The sequence below is a fragment of the Eumetopias jubatus genome, unplaced genomic scaffold (assembly GCF_037043125.1).
Source record: "Eumetopias jubatus isolate StellerSeaLion01/CBP00866 unplaced genomic scaffold, mEumJub1_p1.0 scaffold_2, whole genome shotgun sequence".
NCBI lineage: Eukaryota > Metazoa > Chordata > Mammalia > Carnivora > Otariidae > Eumetopias > Eumetopias jubatus.
In genome coordinates, this window is record NW_028274808.1 from 84,136,246 (window position 1) to 84,161,816 (window position 25,571).

The following is a 25,571-nucleotide window of genomic DNA, read 5'->3' on the forward strand; positions in this document are numbered from 1 at the left end:
TTCGGATGCCGTTGATTTCTTTTTGTTGTCTGATTGCTGTGGCTAGGACTTCTAGTACTATGTCCAATAGCAGTGGTGATGGTGGACACCCCTGCCATGTTCCTGACCTTAGAGGGAAAGCTCTCAGTTTTTCCCCATTGAGAATGATATTTGTTGTGGGTTTTTCATATATGGCTTTTATGATATTGAGGTATGTACCCTCTATGCCTATACTGTGAAGAGTTTTAATCAAGAAAGGATGCTGTCGTTTGTCAAATGCTTTTTCTGCATCTCTTGAGAGGATCCTATGGTTCTTGTTCTTTCTTTTATTAATGTATTGTATCACATTGATTGATTTGTGGATTTTGAACCAACCTTGCAGCCCAGGGATAAATCCCACTTGGTCATGGTGAATAATCCTTTAATGGACTGTTGGATCCTATTGGTCAGTATTTTAGTGAAAATTTTTACTTCCATGTTCAAGGATATTGGTCTGTAATTCTCCTTTTTGATGGGGTCTTTGTCTGGTTTTGGGATCAATGTAATGGTGGCCTCATAAAACGAGTTTGGAAGTTTTCCTTCCATTTCTATTCTTTGGAACAGTTTCAGGAGAATAGGTATTAATCCTTCTTGAAATGTTTGGTAGAATTCACCTGGGAAGCCATCTGGCCCTGAGCTTTTGTTTCTTGGGAGATTTTTGATGACTGCTTCACTTTCCTTAGTGGTTATAGGTCTGTTCAGGTGTTCTATTTCTTCCTGGTTCAATTTTGGTAGTTGATACATCTCTAGGAATGCACCCATTTCTTCCAGGTTATCTAATTTGCTGGCATAGAGTTGCTCATAATATGTTCTTATAATTGTATTTCTTTGGTGTTGGTTGTGATCTCTCCTCTTTCATTCATGATTTTGTTGACTTGGGTCATTTCTCTTTTCTTTTTGATAAGTCTGCCCAGGGGTTTATCAATCTTTTTAATTCTTTCAAAGAACCAGCTCCTAGTTTCGTTGATCTGTTCTACTGTTCTTTTGGTTTCTAGTTCATTGATTTCTGCTCTGATCTTTATTATTTCTCTTCTCCTGCTGGGTTTAGGCTTTATTTGCTGTTCTTTCTCTAGCTCCTTTAGGTGTAGGGTTAGGTTGTGTATTTGAGACCTTTCTTGTTTCTTGAGAAAGCCTTGTATTGCTATATACTTTCCTCTTAGGACTGCTTTTGCTGCATCCCAAAGATTTTGAACAGTTGTGTTTTCATTTTCATTTGTTTCCGTGAATTTTTTTTAATTCTTCTTTAATTTCCTGGTTGACCCATTCATTCTTTAATAGGATGCTCTTTAGCCTCCATGTATTTGAATTCTTTCCGACTTTCCTCTTGTGATTGATTTCTAGTTTCAAAGCATTGTGGTCTGAAAATATGCAGGGAATGATCCCAGTGTTTTGGTACCAGTTGAGACCTGATTTGTGACCTAGGATGTGATCAATTCTGGAGAATGTTCCATGGGCACTAGAGAGGAATGTGTATTCTGTTGCTTTGGGATGGAATGTTCTGATTAGATCTGTGAAGTCCATTTAGTCCAGTGTGTCATTTAAAGTATTTATTTCCTTGTTGATCTTTTGCTTAGATGTTCTATTTCAGTGAGGGGATGTTAAAGTCCCCTACTATTATTGTATTGTTGTCAATGTGTTTCTTTGCCTTTGTTTCTAATTGGCTTATATAATTGGCTGCTCCCATGTTAGGGGAATAGATATTTACAATTGTTAGATCTTCTTGTTGGATAGAACCTTAAGGTATGATATAGTTCCCTTCCTCATCTTTATTATAGTCTTCTGTTTAAAATCTAATTTGTCTGATATAAGGATTGCTACCCCAGCTTTTTTCTGGTGTCCATTAGCATGGTAAATCGTTTTCCATCTCCTCACTTTCAATCTGGGGGTGTCTTTGGGTCTAAAATGAATCTCTTGCAGACAGCATATCGACGGGTCTTGTTTTTTTATCCAATCTGATAGCCTGTGTCTTTTGATGGGGGCATTTAGCCCATTTACATTTAGGGTAACTATTGAAAGATATGAATTTAGTGCCATTGTGTTTCCTGTAAGGTGACTATTACTGTATATTTATCTGTGTTCCTTTCTGGTCTATGTTACTTTTAGGCTCCCTCTTTGCTTTTTTTTTTTTTAAAGATTTTATTTATTTATTCGAGAGAGAGAATGAGATAGAGAGAGAGAGAGCACGAGAGGGAAGAGGGTCAGAGGGAGAAGCAGACTCCCCGCTGAGCAGGGAGTCCAATGCAGGACTCGATCCCGGGACTCCAGGATCATGACCTGAGCCGAAGGCAATCGCTTAACCAACTGATCCAACCAGGCGCCCTAGGCTCCCTCTTTGCTTAGAGGACCCCTTTCAATATTTCTTGGAGGGCTGGTTTTGTGTTTGCAAATTCTTTTAGTTTTTGTTTGTCCTATAAGCTTTTTATCTCTCTATTTTCAATGACCGCCTAGCTGGATATAGTATTCTTGGCTGCATATTTTTCTCTTTTAGTGGTCTTGAAGATATCATGCAGTCCTTTCTGACCTGCCAGGTCTCTGTGGATAGGTGTGTTGTCAATCTAATGTTTCTACCATTGTAGGTTACAGATCTCTTCTCCCGAGCTGCTTTCAGGATTGTCTCTTTGTCTCTGAGACTTATAAGTTTTACTATTAGATGTCAGGGTGTTGACCTATTTTTATTGATTTTGAGGGGGGTCTCTGTGCCACCTGGATTTTGGTGCCTGTTTCCTTCCCCACATTAAGGAAGTTCTCTGCTATAATTTGCTCCAATATACCTTCTGCCCCTCTCTCTCTTTCTTCTTCTTCTGGTATCCCAATTCTTCTAATATTGTTTCGTCTTACGGTATCACTTCTCTCTCGAATTCTGCCCTCATGATCCAGTAATTGTTTATCTCTTTTTCTCAGCTTCTTTATTTTCCATCATTTGGTCTTCTATATCACTAATTCTCTCTTTTGCCTCATTTATCCTAGCAGTTGAGTCTCCATTTTTTATTGCACCTCATTAATAGACTTTTTTATTTTGACTTGGTTAGATTTTAGTTCTTTTATTTCTCCAGAAGGGGTTTCTCTAATATCTTCCATGCTTTTTTCAAGCCCAGCTAGTATCTTTAAAATCATCCTTCTGAACTCTAGTTCCGAGATCTTACTAATGTCCATATTGATTAGGTCCCTGGCAGTCAGTACTGCCTCTTGTTCTTTTTTTTTGAGGTGAGTTTTTCCGTCTTGTCATTTTGTCCAGAGGAGAATAGATGAATGAGAGAACAAAATGCTAACAGGGTAACAACGACACCTGAAAAATATACACTAAATGAATCAGAAGAGACCTTCCAGAAAATGGTCACTTTTCTGTTCAGAGAGTTGCTGCTATTCTTTTCTTTGATCTCCTGTTGAGTTCGTAGGTGTTCAGAATGGTTTGATACCTATTTAGCTGAATTCCTGGGACCAGACGAAATTTAGGTCTCCTACTCATCTGCCATTTTGCTCCTCCCCAAAATTGACTCTTTATTGTCATAGATGTGTAGATTCTTGTAACCACCATCACAATCAGGAAACAGAACTGTTCTCTTACCCCAGAGAAACTCCCTCCTGCTGCCCCTTTAATTCATGCCTCCACTCATGCCAACCCCTGCGACCACAATCTATGTTCTCTATCAGCATAGCTTTCTCTTTTCCAGAAGGATATATAAATTGAGTCATAGGTTTATATCCTTTGAGACTGGCCTCATTCACTCTGTCTAATGCCTTTGAATTTCATCCAAGTCGTGTATATCAACAGTTTTTTGTTTTTTTTTTTTTTAAATTCCTGAGTAGTATTCCATAGTATGGCTGTATCAGTTTGTTTATCCATTCACATTAAAGTATATTTTGGTTGTTTCTAATTTGGGGTGACTGTGAAAGGACCTGATAAAATACCCATCTGTAGGCTTTTTCTTTGACCCTAAATTTTCATTTCTTTAGGGTAAATACTTATGATTGGAATTTTGGGGCCATATGGTGTGTGTTGAGTTGTATAAAAACCCAATGTGTTGTTTTTCCCACCAGCAGTTATGAAAATTTCAGTGGTTCTTCATCCTCAGCAGCCATTCTATGGTATATAGTGACATCCCATAAAGCTTTTAATTTTCACTCCCCTAGTGACCAACGATGTTAAAAAATTTTCCATGGCTTATGTGCTATCTTTGCCCATTTATTAATTAGGTGGTTCATTTCTTTGCTGTTGAGTTTTGAGAACTCTTTATGAGTTTTAGAAGCAAATTCTTAGTCAGACACATAATTTGCAAATAGTTTCTTCTAGTCAATAGCTTGTCTTTTCATTCATATAACATTATCTTTCCCAGAGCAACAGTTATCAATTTTGATGAAGTATTGATTTTTCTTTTTAGATCATGCTTTTGGTGTCATATTTAAGAACACTTTGACTATGCCCAGTTTATGAAGATTTTTTTCATTACCTTCTTTTTAAAGTTTTATATGTTTTGTGTTTCACATTTAGATCTCTGACTCATTTTAACTTTTGTTTCAGTTGTCAAGTCTAAGCAAAGCGTCATTTTTTTTCCCCAAATGGATGTCTAATTGTTTTAATACCATTTGTCGAAAGGACTGCTTACTCTTTTTCCATTGAATTGATTATAGCTTTGTCAAAATATAATTGGTCATGTTGCCTCTGTATTGTTTCATTTGTCACTATATCTGTCCCTTCATCAACACCACACAGTTTTGATTACTGTAGATTTACAGTAAGTCTTAAAATCAGTAAATGCAAATGCTCCATTTTTGTTCTTTCTTAAAATTACGCTGGCTATTCTATTTCTTTGCTCTTATTTATAACTTTTTGAATTAGCTTATCAATATCTACAAAAAATCTTGCTGGGACTTTGATTAGTATAGCATTAAATCTATAGGTCAATGTGGGGAGAACTGACATCCCTATAAAGTTGAGGCTTCCAGTACATGAATACCTCATGTCTCGCCATTTATTTAGACCTTCCTTGATTTCTTCCGTCAGCATTTGTAGTTTTCAGCATATGGATTTTATACATTTTTGCACTTAAGCACTTTGTTTGGATCTACCATAAATGATACACCTTTTGAAAATTTCAGTTTCCAGTTGTTCATTGCGAGATATTTGTGACTTGAAATTGTGTCTGTGAAACCTAGTATGATAGTTTCAATATCACTCATATTTTCAAAGCTTTTGTTTTATTGGTAGGACCTGTCCTTCATCTTTGTCACTCAGGTAACAGTCTGGGACTTAGTTGGGTGGGGGTGGTCTAGTCCATAAATTATTTCTCAAAATCTCGGATATACTATTTAGATTCATGTATGCACAGCTTGAGGTGAGGCCAGGTGTTGATGAACAACATTAAGAAATCCCTTTCCTGAGCCCCTTCCTCTTCACACCCTCCTTGGGACGGTCCTGTTTCCTGTGGCTTTCCTTTTAGAAGCTCCCGCCAGAAAGCTGGTGTTTTATTGTCTTCTTTCTGCTATGCAACAGCACTCTCTTCTGGGGCCAAGAAGCAGAAGAACAGCGAGAGGTAAAAGGGATTCACCCTACACCCTTGGGGTCTCAATTCCAATCGGAGAGGAGTCGTTCCCTCCTTCGTCATTTCAGACTCCTGCAGTTCCTCCTTGCTGCCACCACTGGATTATTTGGGGGCTGGGACAGGAGAGAGTGGAAAATAGAAAAGTTATTTCCCAATTCTTCTGGGTGTCAGGAAACCCCTTTTCTGTTCTTTGTGCCAGATTTTGAGGGCTTCTCCTGAAGCTCTCGCTCTGTTTACACCATTGACCACCTCTAGACTTGGGGCTCTATTGAGTCCAGAGCAGGAACAACAATTGGGGAAACAGGTGAACTCACTGCTGGTTCAGTTGTATCTAAAATTCTGATCTACCCCAATATGCCTGGTGGTATTTACTTTGAGTCTTCAAATAGCTACTCTGTGCATCTGTCCAGGTTTTATAGCTGCATTCAGTGGATATAGAAGAGGAGAGTTGTGCTTACTCGCTCTACCTGCAACATCTTTATGTACCAATAGGCAGATTGTGGCATCCTATTAATTTTAATGTAATTTTGGTTGCCTATGAATCCTGAAAAATGCATTTACAAGGTGCCAATCTTGTTTTCTCACCTCGCTTACAGGATATGTCTTAAATTTATTTATTTATTTTTTTAAAGATTATTTATTTATTTATTTATTTATTTTAAAGATTTCATTCATTTATTTGACAGAGAGAGACACAGTGAGAGAGGGAACACAAGCAGGGGGAGTTGGGGAGGGAGAAGCAGGCCTCTCGCCGAGCAGGGAGCCCAATGCGGGATTTGATCCCAGGACCCTGGGACCATGACCTGAGCCGAAGGCAGATGCCCAATGACTGAGCCACCCAAGCGCCCCAATATGTCTTAAATTTAAAGAGAGAGTTTATAGTTCATATTTACAATGAATCAACATGTTTGTAAATAACTTATTATATATATATATATATTTTTAAAGATTTATTTATTTATTTGAGAGCGAGAATGAGAGATAGAGAGCACGAGAAGGAGGAGGGTCAGAGGGAGAAGCAGACTCCCCGCCGAGCAGGGAGCCGGATGTGGGACTCGATCCGGGGACTCCAGGACTGTGACCCGAGCCGAAGGCAGTCGCTTAACCAACTGAGCCACCCAGGCGCCCCTATATATATATTTTTAATAGAGACTTGAGGAGGGAAAAACGTGCTTTTTTTAAAGATTTTATTTATTTATTTGAGAGAGAGAGAGAGCAGGAGAGAGAGTACAAGCAGGGGCAGAGGGAGAGGGACAAGCAGACTGCGCTGAGCAAGGAACCCAACATGTGACTCAATCCCAGGACCCTGGGATAATGACCAGAGCCAAAGGCAGGCGCTTAATCGACTGAGGCACCCAGGCACCCCTGGAAAGATGCACTTTAACAACTTACTTGTATTGGGATAATTACTTATATTTGGATAGTACTATTTTTAGCAATAAAGAAGACCCTGCTAACCAATTAGGCTGAAAATTGATAGTCAATGTGTTTGTGGTGCGCTCGTGAAGCTTTGCAGCCCAGGCTATATAGCTATAGTAGTCATTACCATATGTTAAAGCATTCTTGTACTTCCACTTAAGATCTTTTGTTCTTATTCACATCAATCTTGTGAGATAAGTAAGGTGATTTAGTTTGTTCATATTTTATAGCTGGGACATCTGTATAGATGTTGCATTGCCTGCTGACGGTCCCATAGTGAACCAAGGACTTTGTTACTCAGAGTTCACTGCACTCTTCACTAAGCCATACTCCGTTATTTAATGGTATGTAAATTGGCATGGATCAGTTCGAACCAAAAATATTGAGCTGCCCAAAACCCTTGACAAGTCCTGATATAAGGCCTTGAAAGACAGGCTATATTTCAGTCTCTCTGAGTAGGCATTAGACAACATTTAAGAACTTTTAACAGAGGAAAGAAAATAATACAGTGGCAGGTGCACTTTAAGAAGAAAACCTGACACGGATGGAATGGAAGAGAGGGTTCCTGGAAGGTGGAAGTAGGTTCTTCAAGTGTAATAAGAGGTGACAGAACTGCTTGGGGTATTGCCGTCATGAAGGGACATGTGCAAGAGACATTGTGAGAGGACTAGTCAGTAGGGTTAGTGATGCATCGGAAGGTAGGGGCAAGGTACAGGTGGAGATGGAATGTTCTTTGGTTGTGGTCTTTGGAAAATGATATGCTCTTGATGTGAGTGCGTTGGAGTTGGAGGAAGACTTAAGTTTCAAGCTTATAGAATATAAAATATCAGGACAAAAGGAATTTGGAGCTCTAGATCAGGAAGTGAGGACAGACTAAGGAGTATAGAATTATGGTAGATCCTCATAGAAGGGATAGTTGAATCCTAATGATGGATGGAGTTTTTGAAGGAGAGCTCATAATGAGCATAGAGGAGAAAACCAGGGACTAAAACTCAGAGTGTGTATGCTATAATGTGAAGAACTACTGAAAGTTTTATTTGACTGTGAGTTTGAAAGTATTATATGGCTTCTGACATTTATGAATTTCAGCCAGAATAGAGGTGTGCTTCGTTATACATACTTAATGGAACTCTCACTTCTTTGAGCCCTAAGTAAATCTAGCATTGTCAGGTAAATGTATTCACCAGGAAGATCATAAGGGTGTACTCATTCACTCACTAACTCCATTTGTTTACTTATGGCCTTTGTTTATTTTCTTGTCCGGGTGAGATTTACATGTCCCAGGTACGTGTCTAGACAGTTTAAATGCAAGGCATGTCTCACAGCTGAAGATTCTGTCCATAGCACCAGGACTTTATATTCACAAAAACTGACAGTGGTAATGATGGCTTCTCCCTGGATGTTTACAGAGTCATTTGTTGGTTCGCATCTCTGTGGCATTTCCAAAACAGAGGAGTTATTTACAGGCATCTTGCTGTTTAACATTTCCAGAGGATTTTGTTTTTTTGTTTTTCTTTTCGCTCTAGTAAGGATGGTATAGTAGGTGGTGAGGAAAGAGTGTCATTTGTTAGAAGACTGTTTTACACCTCCTTTCATTCAGTCCTCTAAAAATGTTGGTATGTTTCAGCATGTGAGATTGAGTATTTCATTAGAAGCCATTCGGCAAGTTATTTTAAAGGCAGATTTTGAAGAACCTTGATCACTAATCTACTCTACATGCTGAAAATCTGAGTGAGAAGGGAGTACAGGTTTGTGTTGCTGAAAATTTCCTCTTCTTTGTCTTCCATCTTGTTGGCATGGTTAAATATTTAAGTGTACAATAGCCCGCCCTCCTTATTCGCAGGGGATGCATTCCAAGACCCCCAGTGGAAAATGTGGATAGTGTCAAATCCTGTATAGACTATGTTTTTTTTTTTCCTATTCATAACTACCTGTGAAAAAGTTTAATTTATGAGTTAGGCAAGGAAAAGATTAACAACAATATAGAACAATTATAACAACGTATCATAATAGAAGCTATGTGAATATGGTCTCTCAAAATAGCTTACTGTACTCACCCTTCTTCTTGAGATGATGTGAAATGATAAATGCCTGTGTGATGAGATGAAGTGAGGTGAATGACAGAGGTGTTGTGATATAGCATTAGGCTACTGTTGATTTCCCAGTGATATGTCAGAAGGAGAATCATCTGTTGACCACAGGTAACTGAGACCTCAGAAAGTGAAACCATGGATAAGGGGAACTACTGTATTTGCCAAGTTTAACCAGGAACTTTGATGTTGGATCGAAATACTATATCGGCCATGAACTATTCATCTTTTACTTCTCATACAGCTTTCTGCATTAAACAGAGCTAAAGACCTGTCAAGTGGCTGAAATGGCACAGTTTTTTGCTGTTCTTGTTCATATAGATTGAGATCATTATTTATTACTGCAGCCTGTTCTTGTTGCCATGTAAATTGCTAGGAAAGTGTGTAAAATCACTTTTTTGTTTGCGTTCAGTCAAATTTGTATCTTTGTAAAAACGCCAAAATGCTGTGCCATAATGGCAGTCAAATCTATTTATATGCATTGGCTGTTATAAGAAAAACCAGCTCTTTGATTTGACCCTAAGTTCTCAGTTACTTCCCCGGTTTGGCATGCATTTGGCTTGTTTGGTTTGTTTGCATGAAAGGTAGGATGAGAAGATGAGGAATGAGGAGAGGCTAGAATGTACCTGAGGTCTTTCCTGAAGTTGTATCGGTCCGTGATGGCTTGTGGTGTCTGTGATAGAATCATATGATGGAATCACAGGAGTGACTAGAGCACTGCGCTTGAGTGCTAATATTATAGAAGAGCTGTTAAGAGACCAATTCTTCGATGTCTAGCAGAGGAAACTGAAACCCAGAGATCTAAAGTGATATATTGTTGGTCACATAGCTAGTTAGTGGCTGAACTGGAAGTAGTGCTTGGATTTCTTGATTCCTAACCCAGACGTCTCTTCCATATATCTTCCATGAAGATATGATTTCCACTAGATAAAATTCAGGAGAATTTTGGTGATGAATAATGGTTAAGTTATTATTACTAGCCCCTCCCACAAACCTGATGGGTGATAAACTGAAAGCATAATTAAGCATTTAAGAATGAATTTTCTTCTAAATTTGTGGGAAATCACCTTTGAAAACATGAAATAGATACTTCAATCATGGTTCCCCTGATTGAACAGAAGTGTTGAATATCCATACTTGGTGTGTGTTAAGTTGTTGCAGGATAAATAGAAAACAGCTTCCACATCTTATATTCTAGTTCATTGACAGGATGAACCATGCTTCTGGGTGTCTTGAATTCAGCTCTTTAGTTTATAACTTGGATTCCCATTCTGTCTCCCACAAATCTCAGATGAAGAGACATGCTTTAGAGTAGTCAGAACTCCCTTTCCAAAGTGGTTTTGGGAAAAAAAAAGATTTTAGAATCATTCTAGCATCACTAGATTAAGCAAGCTCCTTGCCTTGATTCCACTCTGGGACTGAGTGGAAGCCTATAGAAGATATTATTTAAAATTAGATATAATTTAAAATTATTTAAAAAGTAGCCAGATAATTGTGGATTTTTTTTTAAAGATTTTATTTACTTATTTGAGAGAGTGAGAGAGAGCACAAGCAGGGTGAAGGGCAGTGGGAGAAGCAGACTCCCTGCTGAGCAGGGAGCCCAATGTAGGACTGGATCCCAGGACTCCAGGATCGTGACCTGAGCTGAAGGCAGAGACGCTTAATGGACTGAGCCACCCGGGCGCCCCAGCTAATTGTTTTAACAGAAATAGATAGAGCTATAGTTCAGCTCAATCCCATAGTACATTACTTATTCAGTCACTTTCACACTTTGAAAAATTCAGCTGCATTGTAATTAGTTACAAACCTGTGTTGTTTGCACTACTAGGGATGTAAGCTTCATAATATCTGTTATTACTAAGTCTCTGTATCTTTAATGAGTACTCAGTCATTGTTGCAATGAAGCTTGAGATCCTATAATGTTTTACTATCGTCTTAGATGCCTATGCTAGTAAAAGTTCTGGAGAGAATAAAATTAAACATCATATATAAATACATAATACATTATAAAATTAAACATCATATATAAATATAATACATTATAAAATTAAACATCATATATAAATATATAATACATTATAAAACATATATAAATATATAATACATTATAAAATTTAACATCATATATAAATATCATAATACATTATAAAATTAAACGTATAAATATATAATTACAAAATTAAACATATATATATTATAAAATTAAACATACATAAATATATAATACATTATAAAATTAAACATATAATTATGTAATACATTATAAAATCAATCATATATAAATATATAATACATTATAAAATTAAACATCATATATAAATATAATACACTATAAAATTAAACATATATAAATACCATTAATGACATAGCGATTCTATTGTTGCTGCTACTGGTTCCACTGCCCTACTACTAGGACAAAGAGGAGGGGTGGAAGGAAGACGCACTCATCTTGTTTAAGGCATTGTGCTGAGCACCTTACAGCAATCATACCACAATTTAATCCTTACAATAAAATGATCATCTCCATTTTGCAAACGAAGTTTCATGTGGGTTAAATTCTTTGCCCAGGGTCATGCAGCTAGCAGGTAGCCCAAATTCATGAGTGCACACTTTTGACCACTATGGCACATACTGGTTTATAACCCAGGCCCAGGAGAGACTGTGAGAAGCCTACCTTCTGTTTCAAATCATTATGGCACTGTTTGGTTTAGTTTGGTGAAAACATTTAGAAAGTTGTACATGGGTTTACATTCCTAGAAATGAATCTAGCTCAGTTTGTTCAAGCAAAGCATTTTAAGCAACTCCTACGAAAAGGAAAAGATACCTGTAATTGTTACTGATGCTCTCAGCTTGGGGGAAAAAGAACCTGCAAACCTCTAGAAAAAGCTATGAGTAGTGCCAATGAGAGCTCTTATTAAAGCCTTTATTAGGTACTGAATAATTGTACAGAGTTAAGTCACACCATGATTTATGACAAGTTATTATGTCATTTTCCAGTGGGAAAATGGTATAATGAATAAACTACCCCAGAACTGGAGCTAATGCAGTTTTTCACAAAATCATACAGTGTCCTCTATATACACATCTTCTTTGTAATGAGTATTTAAAGTTTCTATATTAATTGCAAATAATTAAGTCAATATGATGATTTCCACTGTTTTGAAAGTCACCAAAAAGCATTTTATTTCATATTTTAATAAGAAATCATTTTAATAAGAAATCACTTTTTTCTATGTACACAATTTTTATTTTATTACATTATGACATTAGGTATGCATATGTCACCAGAATTTTCCTATTTCAATTTCCTTAAAAGCATAATTCAAGGGTGCCTGGGTTGGCTCAGTTGGTTAAGCAACTGCCTTTGGCTCAGGTCATGATCCTGGAGTCCCAGGAGCCCGCATCGGGCTCCCTGCTTGGCAGGGAGTCTGCTTCTCCCTCTGACCCTCCCCCCTCTCATGTGTTCTCTAATTCTCTCTCAAATGAATAAAATCTTTAAAAAAAAAAGCGTAATTCAAAAGGTGTGTTTTAATTTATACTTTTTATATTTTGAGAAAAACCTGCCATGATCTAGTAACATATTTTGGTTTCCTTTTCACCTAACGTATTCGTTATTTGAATTAGTATTTTGGTAAACTATACAAATTTTCCTAATTCTCTTTTCTGACATCTTTAATGATAAAATAGTGGCATTTAGAAGGAATTGGTTGAAAGAAAGACACCATTTGTATCCCAATTAAAATTAAAAACAAATTTTGGAAAAAACATGACAGAAGAAAATGAAACATTGCGTTTCTAGTATTAGTCAATTAGGTTAAGAAAGAAGTTATGGCAAAATGTCATGCCTATGCATTGGCTTGCTGCCTATCTTCAAAATGAGATTCGAGGGGAAAATATATGTCACACTGTTCCCATGTTATGATGGCACCATTTATTCTGTATATTTTCTTGCCCAGGAAAAGAAATTAGAGAATCTTAAAGGAGGGTGGTTATTCATTTTATTTTTATCTTTCATTATTGTTCACCGGAAAATTCATATGTTGAAAATGATAATGATGGAAATCTTAATCATCATTAAATGGAGCTTTTCAGTGACCAACAGACGTGAAGAAGATAGAAACCTGGATTTCTGGTTTTGCCATGTGGTTACCTTAGATGAGTCTTTCCATCTTTTTGAGTCTCTTGATTCTTTATTTGATGAAGTAAAGTGTTTACTAAATTATCTCTATGGTTAATTTCTGCTCTGCATGTACCTTAACTTTTTTACGTTTGCTGGGAGAGAACTTCCTTTACCTAGTCTCTTAGAAAAATAGTGTTAGGAAAAAGGCACAGAATCAGATTTTGTGGCCAGTGGCCCAGAGAAGAATATAGGGATGTTTATGTTCTTTTCTATTTTATTCAGCTGTAGTTTCTTTTTTTTTTAAGATTTTGACAGAGAGAGAGAGAGAGAGAGGATAAACAAAGGCAGCGGGAGAGGGAGAAGCAGGCTCCTCAGTGAGCAGGGAGCCTGATGCAGGGCTCCATCCCAGGACCCTGGGATCATGACCTGAGCCGAAGGCAGTCGCTTAACCGACTGAGCCACCCAGGTGCCCCCAGCTGTGGTTTCCGTGACAGATGTGCACAACATGCATGCAGTTGGCAGAGAGAAGCCACGGTTTATGTTGTTGTGGGGATGTGGTGTTGCCAAACAGGACACTGAGGCATGCTATTTGTGTCCACTCCTGAGTGTCTGGAAGAGGTTTCACCATCATGAGGTAGCTTTTGACAGTCCGTGCACTTACCTCATAAATTGGTGGTTAACCATTTTTTTTTTTAATTAACACTATTGACATGTTTTGTTTTTAAAATAGATTTAATTAAAACTAATGAAGGCAAAGAGTAATATTTGTGGTTTTCAGAAACAAACATGTTTGAACATACTTTAAGGAGAGAGAAGATTCTTACCTTTCCATTTCATTTATTTTTGGTTGCAGAACTTCAGATGGTGGCAAAGTTGTTGGCACCATAGAAGTCAGTGTCGTGAAGATGGGGGAGATTGAGGATGGGGAAGCCGACCACATCACCACAGATGTGCAGGGACAAAAGGTAGGGTCTCAGTCAGCTCAATGCACAAATTAAATTAGAAACGATCAGTTTTGCCAGATGCCTGAATCATCAGCACCTCTGTGCACTATGAAATCTTATTCAAAAGCCAAATGAGAAATCAGCTCTGGAATTGAAGTGCCATAAGCATGTTTGGTCCGCTGAACCAGAGGGTCTATTTGCACGGAACTCTGCAAAGCCATGCGCCATTCAGCAACACCTTCTTCTTTGCTCCGGGGCTCCCCGTGTTGACCCTGCCTCCTCTCAGCTGGAACAAAAGTACGGATCACTGCTGCATTCTGCCCTAATTAACCCTACTTGAGACGCATAGAAGATTCCAGGAGGACTACTGCCAAAAGTAACCACTTCTCTACTCTCAAAACCCTCTTTGGAAAGAAATGCAATTTGAGTTTAGATTTCATTTGTATGTGAAGGAGCACAGATTTAATAATGCTGGGCCTTATAAAATTGCAGAGAGAAGTAGGAAATAGCGCAAAGTGGAGGGACAGCTTTGGAGGAGGGGCATCACCAGCTGGAGGGGAAGCAGCTTCCTTGAAGCTGAGCATAAAGGTCCCAGTGCGTATCAATGCGTATCAGTGCGTGTCCCAGATTTTTTACTTTCTTTTTTCTAAGAACGAGAAACTTGACATAAGTATTAACCTAAATTCCTGTCCTAGGAATGTAGTCGCCTACTTTATTGAGGCACAGGGGATGGACTTAAAAACTGCATCTTTTCAGATTTTGTGTATACACTGTAATTCCTACCTTTTCATAAATGAGCATTTTCTAATGATAAGGCCTTTAGGGATTCAGTTTCTGGCTTAGTGGCCCTTACCTAGGAGCATACTGAATTTGGGGTGCTGAGAAAACATCTACATGAGAAATGTTTATCTAGCACAACAAATTAATTTTTTTGTCTAAAAAAAAGATAAAAACAATTAACTTTACAAAAGAAATCTAAGACTGTCTTTCAAAAGAATATTGTTCTTGCCCCCAGAATAAGCTAGGCTCTTAACTGCTGGGCCAAGCCTTGTTCTTCTCTGTTCCTCTACTCTCCCCCAGAACACAGCGAGGATCATGAAAATATTCCAGGGAGGCTCAAAGTTTGAATCAGGTTGCCTGATAATGTAAGGGCTGTCAATTTGCAGCAGATCCTCTCAAGATTTGTGTATTCAAAACACCAGTGTGGCTTTTAGGATGTGTGCATCCGAGACCTCCAATTATGGGGCTCCTTCATTCAATCCCCCTTTCCTTTGGAATTCTATATAAGGTGCGTATTAGTCACCACCACATGAATGCTTGCCTCAAGATTAAGGAGGAAAGATTTGGAGGCCAGGTGGGGAACTGAGAACAGAAATAGACAACTGTGCCTAGACCTGTGGCAGTATGCCAGGAGACGAGTAGCGGAAACACTTCCCTTTTCAACGGAGGCCTATTTTGACTGCTCCCAATCTATTACTAGCCCCATCTCTATTTCCCCCCAAAGCTTGCCCACCGCCTGACTCCTTTACTCTGTTGCTATTATATAGTGCAAATTGAATCATACTCTTAGTAAGCAGAGAACTTGATACCCAGGAATATACCCCACCAAAGCCCCACATAATGTTTCTGACTTAGTAATGTGAACTTAAAAAGTCTTAACTGAACTATTCTAGAATTAGGAGGTGGCAGCGTCAGCATGTACCATGTACAAATCGTAAGTTGACTAAAACGATAAATGTACCAGTCATTGTTGGCATTAGTTCTGTCCTGTCTGGGTTCTTAGTAAGCATTGACCTTATGCAAATTTTTTATAAAGTTATCATAAACTGTTGGCAATCCTTCAGAAGCATCATGATTCGTGAAGAACATGTAGTAAGGTCCACTATGCACAATATTTAGAATTATGTGGGAATAACTTTATCTCAGTGTTTCACAAAGCATTAGCAGAATTTTCTGGGGTGTTGGTTAGATATGCAAACTCCTTTGCAGATCTGCTAAATCAACATCTCTATCAAGTGTATTAACACAATCTCCTAATGGGGACTTAAGTCCCGAAGTTAGTGAATGACTGAAACATAGGACAAGACAAAGTAACTGAAATCGGGGTTATCTGTAAAACAACACTGCTCTCCCGAGTTTGTATGAATGGAGGAAAAAGAAATGAAACTATTAGCACCAGTCATGTGGGTGAGTGACACAGTTATTGCTTGTGTATACTGAAGTAGATAGAAGATAATAATACCTGTTTTAAGGAGCTTGGGCTTCCATAATAATAAAATACCACAGACTGAATGGCTTAAACGACAAAAAATGATTTTACCGTGGTTCTGGAGGCCAGGAAGTGCCAGGTTGGTGTGCCAGATGACTTCGTTCCTGGTGAGGACTCCCTGGCGTGCAAATGTCCAGCTGTGTCCTCACATGGCCTTTCCTTGGCACATTAGCACAGAGACAGCGAAATGAGCTCTTGTGTCTCTTCCTCTTCTTATAAGGACACCAGCCCAATAGGATTAGAGCCCCACCCTTATCATCTTCTTTAACTTTCATTACCTCCATAAAGGCTGTCTCCAAATCCAGTCATACTGGGTCTCAGGGCTTCAACATGATGAATTTTGAGGAACACAATCCAGTTCATAACTATATCCCTGATGTAAAATACTACATTTGAATCTTTAATCTCATATAACCTTCAGAGCCTGGAATAAAATATAAATGAAAATCCAAACTCTGTCCTCTTACATTAACTTACTTGTTTCCTCAAATTATATTGTTATGATATAGTTCTCATCAAGCAAAAGTGGTTCAGAAGGTCATTCACCATACCACACTGGTTCAAACTTTTGTTTAAGAGAGAGGGAGAGAGAAAGGGAGAGAGGCAAGCAAGTGGGGTGGGGAGGGTAGAGGGAGGTGGAGAGAGAGAATCTCAAGCAGACTCCCTGCTAAGCACGGAGCCCGATGTTGGGCTTGATCCCATGATCCTGAGATCACGACCTGAAGAGAAACCAAGAGTTGGACGCTTAAGGGACTGAGCCACCCAGGCACCCCCAGCTCAAACTTTTATTTGATACGTACATACATAGTGAAAGAAGACAAAGTGTTAAAATCACATAGCTAGAGAAAGAAAAATTCACAAAAGAAACAGTAACATGGACATTTTACAAAGCTCATATAGTTGGTGAAATGTTGCATTAGGTATCCAAATTTTTTTACATTTTGGAGTCACCTTTGACTCATTTCTTCCTCTCAGGCACAGTGAGTATGTCAGCAAATCCTGCTGATTCTGACTTTTAAATATATCCAGAACCCAGTGACTTTGGAGCCTTTCCCTCTTACAGCATTGTCTGTCACGTACATGTTCAGGGTAGTCTCTTAAATGTCCCTTCTTCCTGCTTCCCGACACCCCCATCATCATAGTCTGTTTTCAGCAGAGCACTTATTAAGACATAACACAGAACATTTCATTTCTCCAGTGGCTCCTCAACTCCATGAAAGTGTACACCTAAATCCTTTCAGTGACCCCACTTAAAGTCCTGCAGGTGCTGGCCCCCCATTACTTTCTTCGCCTCATCCTCCACTCTTCTTTTGCTCACTTTCACCTAGCCTCATTAGCTTCTTGGCTGGCTGTTAAACATTCCAGATACATTTCTGACTCAGGTCCTTCACTCTGTTTTTCAATCTATCTTTGTAGCATTTTCCCCAGGTAACTATATGCTTCCTTCCCTCACTTCCTTCTGGTCTTTTTGTAAAATGTGACCTTCTCACTCTGCCTTCTCTGCCCTGTATCCAAAATTGTCATGCCCACCAGAAACTTTCTATCTCCTTTCTTTGCGTTATTTTTGTCCTTAGTACTTATCACTGTCCAACATCACATATATTTTATCTTATTTATTGTCTATTTCCCTCACTAGACATTTGTCTATTTTGTTCTCTCCTTTACCCCTCCCCCCAGTGCCTAGAACAGAGCCTAGCACAGGAAAAATGAGTGAATGAGTAAATGAAGTCAATTTTATCTTGAAATAAAATCCAAAATTCTCTCCCTAGAAGGGATAATATTTGGCTGCATATAAGGCTGTGTACAAACTGGCCATAAGTAAAGACTAGAGTGAGGATGCAGTAAAGAGTGCAGCATTATAAAGGAGAGAGGAAGAAACTTTTGAAAAACAACTTTGAATTAAATAGTCAAGAAAAAAATGTGCTACTAGGGAAAGGAGAATGAGGAAGCCAAATGATCAAATCCGGTAATAGAAGAACCAATATAATTAACAGCCAACAGGATCGAGTGAGATAGCCCTTCCCTCTGCCCCGACGCCAAGGTGACTTGGCTTCTTGTCAGGGGAGGAAGATTTTTAACAGGCATCCTTCAGTGAGGCTCTGCGGGGGCCAAGTTCAGCTCCTGCCTTGTCTCCCCCTCCTGTTTAATGTCTGTATTATATTTGAATGTGGCACATGGCACAGTACTAATGATCAAAGTAGTGGTGGTTTCTACAAAAGGAAAAAGCCTTATGTATTTATGACAGTGACAGAGATAGTATAAGTGGAGTAATAATACATCTTCTCTTCACTACGAGCCTAACCTAACTAGTATTTGATGCCTTGCTGCCCTTCTCAGGTCACTTTGCTCCCATAGTTTGAAGTGGTGTTTTAATCAGATATTCTTAGGCCATGGTCAGGGAAAAGGTAGAGTCCTAGGGGAGCTAAGGAGCATCTTAAAGCAGACACTATTTGTCCCTTTGTTTTTCCCAAATACAAAATGGAAAATTATATAACTGACTTACCTTCTAAGATATTTGCAGGCATATAATATTCATCACTCATTTGTAAAACAATACTGCCTTCTATGTTCTAGGCATTCTACTAGGTTCTGGGTGTTCAGCAATGAACCACATAGATGCAGATACTGCCTTCTAGGGAGGTAAACAATAAAATAAACAAGTAATATATTGTTGATCAGATGGTACTATATACTATCGAAAAAAATAAGGGTACAAGGACTACTAGGGAGTGTGGACTGTGGCCCTTTTATACTGGGTGATCAAGGATAGATTCACTAGTGACACGTTATCTGAGCTGAAACATGCAGGAAAATGGGGAGCAAGATGTGGGTATATGAGAGGAAGAAGAATTCTAGGTAGAGTGAACAGCAGGGGCAAAGGCCCTGAGGTGGCAGGGTGCCTGTAATGACTAGACCTGGGGGTTGGAGAGGAAAGTGGTAAGAGTTGAGGATAAGGTCCACAGGCAGGGAAGACAGATTGTATACTCCCTCTTAAAGGTCATTAGACTCTGAGCTAGATAGAAAGACAGTGGAGGATTTTTGAGTGTAGGTGCAAAATGATCTGATTCGTGTTTTAAGAGGACCGTTCTGGGCTGTTATGTTGAGTATGGCCTGAAAAGAAGCAAGGACAGAATGGAGCCTGTTTATTGCAAAGACTCAAGGCAGAGATGAAGATGAGTTAAATCAGAGAAAGGGAAATGTGGCCAGACTCCAGGTACCAAGGAAAACCAAAGAATAAACTTACCATCTATAGTGACGAAGAAACTGAAAGGAGCAGGTGCAGAAGAACCAGAGATTTTGAGATGTTAACTTCGAAATTTGAAATGGATGCATACATCTGGGCAGTTGGAGGTTTGAGTGTGGAGTTCACATGAGCTGTCCAAGCTAGAATTAGATATTTGTGAGTAGTCAGATGGTATTTGGATGGTATTTAAACCATGAGACTGAATGAGATCATCCAAGTGTAGCAATTTGCATAATTTACTCTAAAAATTGGTATTTATGTGGATTTTATCTACTGATATTTACTATATTACAGATTTTGCTTACTTAGGTTATATCTATGGCCATTTATCGTGTTAGTACTTCAAACAAGAAATGTTTAAAACAGAAGAGTACACAAGCACGCATACCATTAGCTGTCAAATGATTATGTAATAGGGCCTCTACAAGATTCCACTATATGCTTGTAAGAGAGAAGCAGACAAATAGTGTTTTAGTATTATTATGGAAATGATTTTGTCTTCACCCTGTGCCAGATGTTGCGGAGGGTGCAAACACAAAACTTATCAGGGACCCCAGGAGATTCCAGACCAAACTTTAACAACCATGATCTAAGGAATAAACTAACAAATGTAAAAGTGTTTAGCCAAGAAGTACTGGTCTTTGTCCTTTATGATCATTGTCCTTACAGTTTAGTTAATTTTCTAGCCCAATGCATGGCAAATTGGTATGGTAGTTGATATTCAACATCATTAAGCTCCAAGAAATTTATATAATATATCTTGCGTTTCTTCTTCTTGGTCACACTTACCGTCAGATGACACTTTTTAAAGCACTCATCAAAATCAATAGGCTTACAGTGCTATTGGAACAAAAAGCATGTGGTGTTTGTTATTCCTGCTCAGAATCGCAAATATGAAGTTGTTACACTGAAAGCACACACAGTATAAGTGCATAACCCTGAAAATATCCATCATAATGACAGCAATAAACAGTATACATAGCTGGAGCCTCCTTAAGCCTGTGCTTAATGATTCCAAATCATTTTAATCTTTGCATTCTATGTAGCATCTAGCACAGTGTGAAAATGGTTCTAGGGTCAACTGTAAAAAAATTAAAATAGGCTGAGGAAATAAGAACTATGGTTCTTGGCTTCAAAACTCTCAATTTTAATAGTGACACAGACGGTACACTTGGGAAACAATTGAAGAAAATAATTAAGAGTCCAAATATAAAATTATTTATTAATTTAGTAAGTATTTATTGGATATTTTCTGTTTATGTTCTGTGGATTTAAATCTTGACAGCATTGTGAATAGTAAAGCTTTAAAATACAATAAAGTTGTAAAATAAGAATGTTATTAGGTTAAAATTATTCTAAATATCTACCTTCCAGTGTAGATGGAGATACAAATGTATGAAAATTCTGTTTCTGATCCATTTGGCAAAATAATGCAGGCCTTCTATTAGGAAACAGAAAGTTGACTTTGATTATGAAGAGGCAGGGCTCCCTCCATGTAGAGAAGCAGTTTCTCAAAATAACCTGATCCGTATGAATTATGGACTTTCTTACTAAAAGGGTTTAATCTAAACCATTTCTATAAATTGTATTGTAGGTGATAATCCTGTTTTGGAGAGGAGGATGGCTCAAAGCTATATACCTATTATATTATGTTATTATGTGGAAGGATATCAGGGACAAATCGTGAAAGGATTTGAACACCAGTCTGAAAATAGTGGATTTGATTGGACAGCAAATAACCAATTTTAAACATTTTAGAGCAGAGCGCTGGTAAGATGATATTAAGTTTATGAAAGATTATTTTAACAGCTATATATGAACTAAAAAGTATAGAGGAAATATTGGGAATAAGAGAAAGAATTTTATGTCCAAGCATCACTGCACCTTGCTCTAGTGATTTGGGAAGTCCATTTTCCAAATAGCAGTGGAGTAAAAGAAAGGATCACCTTTGAGTTCTGATTTGGTCAGGAAAATGATTTAGAGAACATCAGATTATAAGAGCTGTTTACAGTTATTCATTGTTTCAGTAAAGTAGAACCTCAATAAAAACACTAAAGAAATTATATGAGAGCACATTTTTCCCTATGAAGAAATTTCCTGAGTAATGTGATGAATGTTTATGATGGGGGAATAAGTAGTGGACTATACAAATACGGAAGTAACATTTAAATCAGTGTTTTAAATTATCTTCCTTCTCAAAATACTTGACACATGTCTCATCATTAACAGTGACCTCAGTGGCCATAATTCTCCAAGGGGGCCAGTGCCTGGAGGAGGAAGAGTAGAAGGAAACAGTTTGGAAATAGCCCAAGCAATCTTGATACACTCTCCTGGGGAGGGTGACCTGAGCCCTTGGAGTCTCTTGAGTAAAGCCATGCATGCTACAGAAAATTGGCTGCTTCCCTCAGAACTCCTCACCAAAGGATTTTCTGGGTTTTCCTTTGTTCGGTTTTTATTTGCATTTATTTATGTCTGATATATTTGCTCTAAAAATTCACTCTCCTCTTTCCTCAAACTACCACACCCACCCTTTTTTTTGTGGCTAGCAATAGAAGGAAACATTTGAAAAAACAAATGCCAGTCATGTTGGTGTCTGTGTGAAAATAGATCTCCTCAGCTTTCTGGGGCCAGAAAAGCTGCTTCCTCTATTAAGTATAGTTTCAAAGGAAGTTAAGAAGAGTCCATCACTAACTGCTACATGGTCTGGGATATTGTTGCCTATTCCTGTTTCACTCACTTAGGAACATGGCAATGTGCTCTTCTGTGTTTCTTCTCTCTGTCCAGAGTAGCTAGTGTTGGTTCTGTAAAAGCTCATGAACTTAATCATAGATTATAGATTCATGACCTCTGGATCAGCTTTACAAATTTATTCAAATCCATAATTTATAAATCTATTTATAAAGTGTCCTTGTACTTTATGAGCAAGTGTTTGCATTGTTTTGCCACAAAAACCTTTTGTCTTATGTAATTTGATGGTACAAGATATTTTAGCCTTTATTTAAAATTTTACTTAAAATCTAGAAAGTAATTTGCTTTCTATTGATCCCGAACTATCTCAGGTGACAAATACAAAACCATCCTGCTTGTCAATGTGATTTGCTGTACTAGGAGGTTTCTAGCATGTTGGGGGACAACTTTTTTTTCCACTTCTTGCTTTTTTTCCTAAGTAGTTTTTTTTTTAATTTTTTTATTGTTATGTTAATCACCATATATTACATCATTAGTTTTTGATGCAGTGTTCCATGATTCATTGTTTGTTCATAACACCCAGTGCTCCATGCAGAACGTGCCCTCCTAAATACCCATCACCAGGCTAACCCATCCCCCTACCCCTCTCCCCTCTAGAACCCTCAGTTTGTTTTTCAGAGTCCATCATCTCTCATGGTTCGTCTCCCCCTCTGATATACTCCCCTTTTCTTCCTCTCCTGTTATCTTCTTCTTTTTCTTTTTTCTTAAAATATGTTATTTGTTTCAGAAGTACAGATCTGTGATTCAACAGTCTTGCACAATTCACAGCGCTCACCGTAGCACATACCCTCCCCAATGTCTATCACCCAACCACCCCATCCCTCCCACCCCCAACCACTCCAGTAACACTCAGTTTGTTTCCTGAGATTAAGAATTCCTCATATCAGTGAGGTCATGTGATACATGTCTTTCTCTGATTGACTTATTTCACTCAGCATAACACCCTCCAGTTCCATCCAAGTCGTTCCAAATGGCAAGATCTCCTTCCTTTTGATGGCTGCATAATATTCCGTTGTGTATATATACCACATCTTCTTTATCCATTCATCTGTCGATGGGCATCTTGGCTTAACTAGAACCAAGATTTAGTCTTTTTAATTATGCAATAGAATCATATATATGTAAATAATCAAAAGTTGTAAACAAGTTTCATAAAAGATAAAGCTGAAAGTTTTACAAAAATGTCTTGTTCAAAACTTTTTGAAACCATGTGCATCACTTGTTTTGCAAACAAAATGAAATCAATTATTTTTTCACAAGTGTTTTCCTTTTTTTTATTCTTCCCTAGTGTGCACTGGTATGTGAATGTACAGCCCCAGAAAGTGTGAATGGAAAAGATAACTTCCTTTTTTTGAATGCAGGTATGTACCTCAGTTTTGGAAACTTACATTAGTTTCATATAAACATAGGTTTTAATTTCTTGTGAACTCAATACTGAACCCCAGGCAGCATCCTCACAATCATTTTCGAACACAGTAAAACAAGTTGCTAATCACAAGAAATCATTGTCAGCAGTGAAGTATGGGTAGACATTGTTGACGGGTTCTTGTTTTACGGACCAGAAGAATTTTGGGGACACAAAAAGGTGAAGTGAAAGTTTAAGTGAAGGTGCCAATAGAAGGAAAAGAAAAAGAGCTCTCTAAAGTGAGAGGGGTTCTAAATGGATTACCACTGAGGGCTTTCACGTTCGGTCTTTTATAGGAAACTGAGGAGGGAACTTGGTAAGTTTCATGTCATTATCATGGTGGATTTGTGAATATCATGTCTGTATTTAGAATGAACAGGTTGGACTTGTAACTATCATGAGAACAAACAAGGTGTTCTTGTAAATATCATGAGTGCAAACAAGGTGTTCTTGTAAATATCATGTCTGTTTCTCCACAGCTGGGGTTTCTGTGGGCCTGGTTACATCGCCCCCTGAGTGACCCTAGTCTCCTACCTGTCTCTCCCTACCTAGCCTTGCTTGTCCCTTACTCAACATGAAAATCCCTTAAGAAAGATATAAAAATACTTTGGTTATTTGGCAGAACAAATTCCTTTTACCTTTGGGTTTTGTATTATCTGAAACAAGACACATTAGAAGACAGTAAGCTTTAGAAATATGAAGCTTATTTAGTTTGACATTTATTTATTTATTTGAGAGAGAGACATGATCTGGGGGGAGGGACAGAGAAAGAGGGAGAAGCAGACTCCCTGCCAGGCTCCATCCCAGGACCCTGTGCCACCCAGGTGCCCTTAGTTTGACTTTCTAATTATAGAATTCAAAACAAAGTTGTTAAAACAGTAGATATATGGGTTCAGTAAGAAAAATTCATACACGTATCTGTATGTTCCTGGGTGTGTATGTATAGAATATGTTGCTTACAGTAATATATTTGAATTTAAAGAAGGCACTAAACCATCTATTAAATAACTTTGTGAATAAAATTGGAACCTGTAGTACAATTAAAAATGTAATATGTATATGTAAATTATGGATCTACTTTTTTAATGATAATGTAAATTATGTTACCATTAATACTAATAGTAAACAATGACTAGGACAGTGATGAGCAGTAGGCTAAATGCCTCGTATGTCTTGGCTTGCCTTCTGACCTGTGCTGTGAAAAAGGCACTGTCATTATCCTCATTTTACAGATGAGGAAATTGGTCAAGGTCACCTACCTGGCAAGCATCAGGTCCAGAATTTAAATCCAGTTGTGATCCCAAGGCCTTTTTCTATTAATTACTAGGCCATGCTATTACTAAAAAGCCATTAATTAAAGTTGGTGTAAGAGCAGAATAAGCCTTAATATTTTTTTTAGCCCTGCCATGTCTTATGTTTAAACAACGGCATAGATACCCTAATAATCAGCTTAGTGAATGATACTGAATTTAAGAGGCTTAGTAATATATAACTGTGGGGCGCCTGGGTGGCTCAGTCGTTAAGCGTCTGCTTTTGGCTCAGGTCATGATCCCAGGGTCCTGGGATCGAGTCCCACATTGGGCTCCCTGCTCGGCGGGGAGTCTGCTTCTCCCTCTCCCACTCCCCCTGCTTGTATTCCCTCTCTTGCTGTGTCTCTCTTTGTCAAATAAATAAAATCTTTAAAATATACATATATATATATATATAACTGCTAAACTCTTAGCAGTTTTTCATTGTCAGAAACCTCTAGTAATAATGGCGAAAGGAAAGGCGA

The 25,571-nt window shown here is 38.1% G+C and overlaps 1 protein-coding gene across 8 annotated transcripts in view; it reads left to right on the forward strand.

The window, feature by feature from the left end:
- INPP4B (inositol polyphosphate-4-phosphatase type II B) overlaps positions 1-25,571 on the forward strand; it is an 842,030-nt gene that overhangs the window by 568,491 nt on the left and 247,968 nt on the right. For all 8 annotated transcript variants that reach the window (XR_003608999.2, XM_028102335.2, XM_028102336.2 and 5 more), the window contains 2 exons: positions 14,041-14,152; positions 23,681-23,753. Coding sequence is in view for 7 of the 8 variants with exons in the window: in XM_028102335.2 (XP_027958136.1) it covers positions 14,041-14,152; positions 23,681-23,753 (185 nt within the window). In the remaining variant the exon portion in view is untranslated. The remainder of the gene's footprint in view (positions 1-14,040; positions 14,153-23,680; positions 23,754-25,571) is intronic.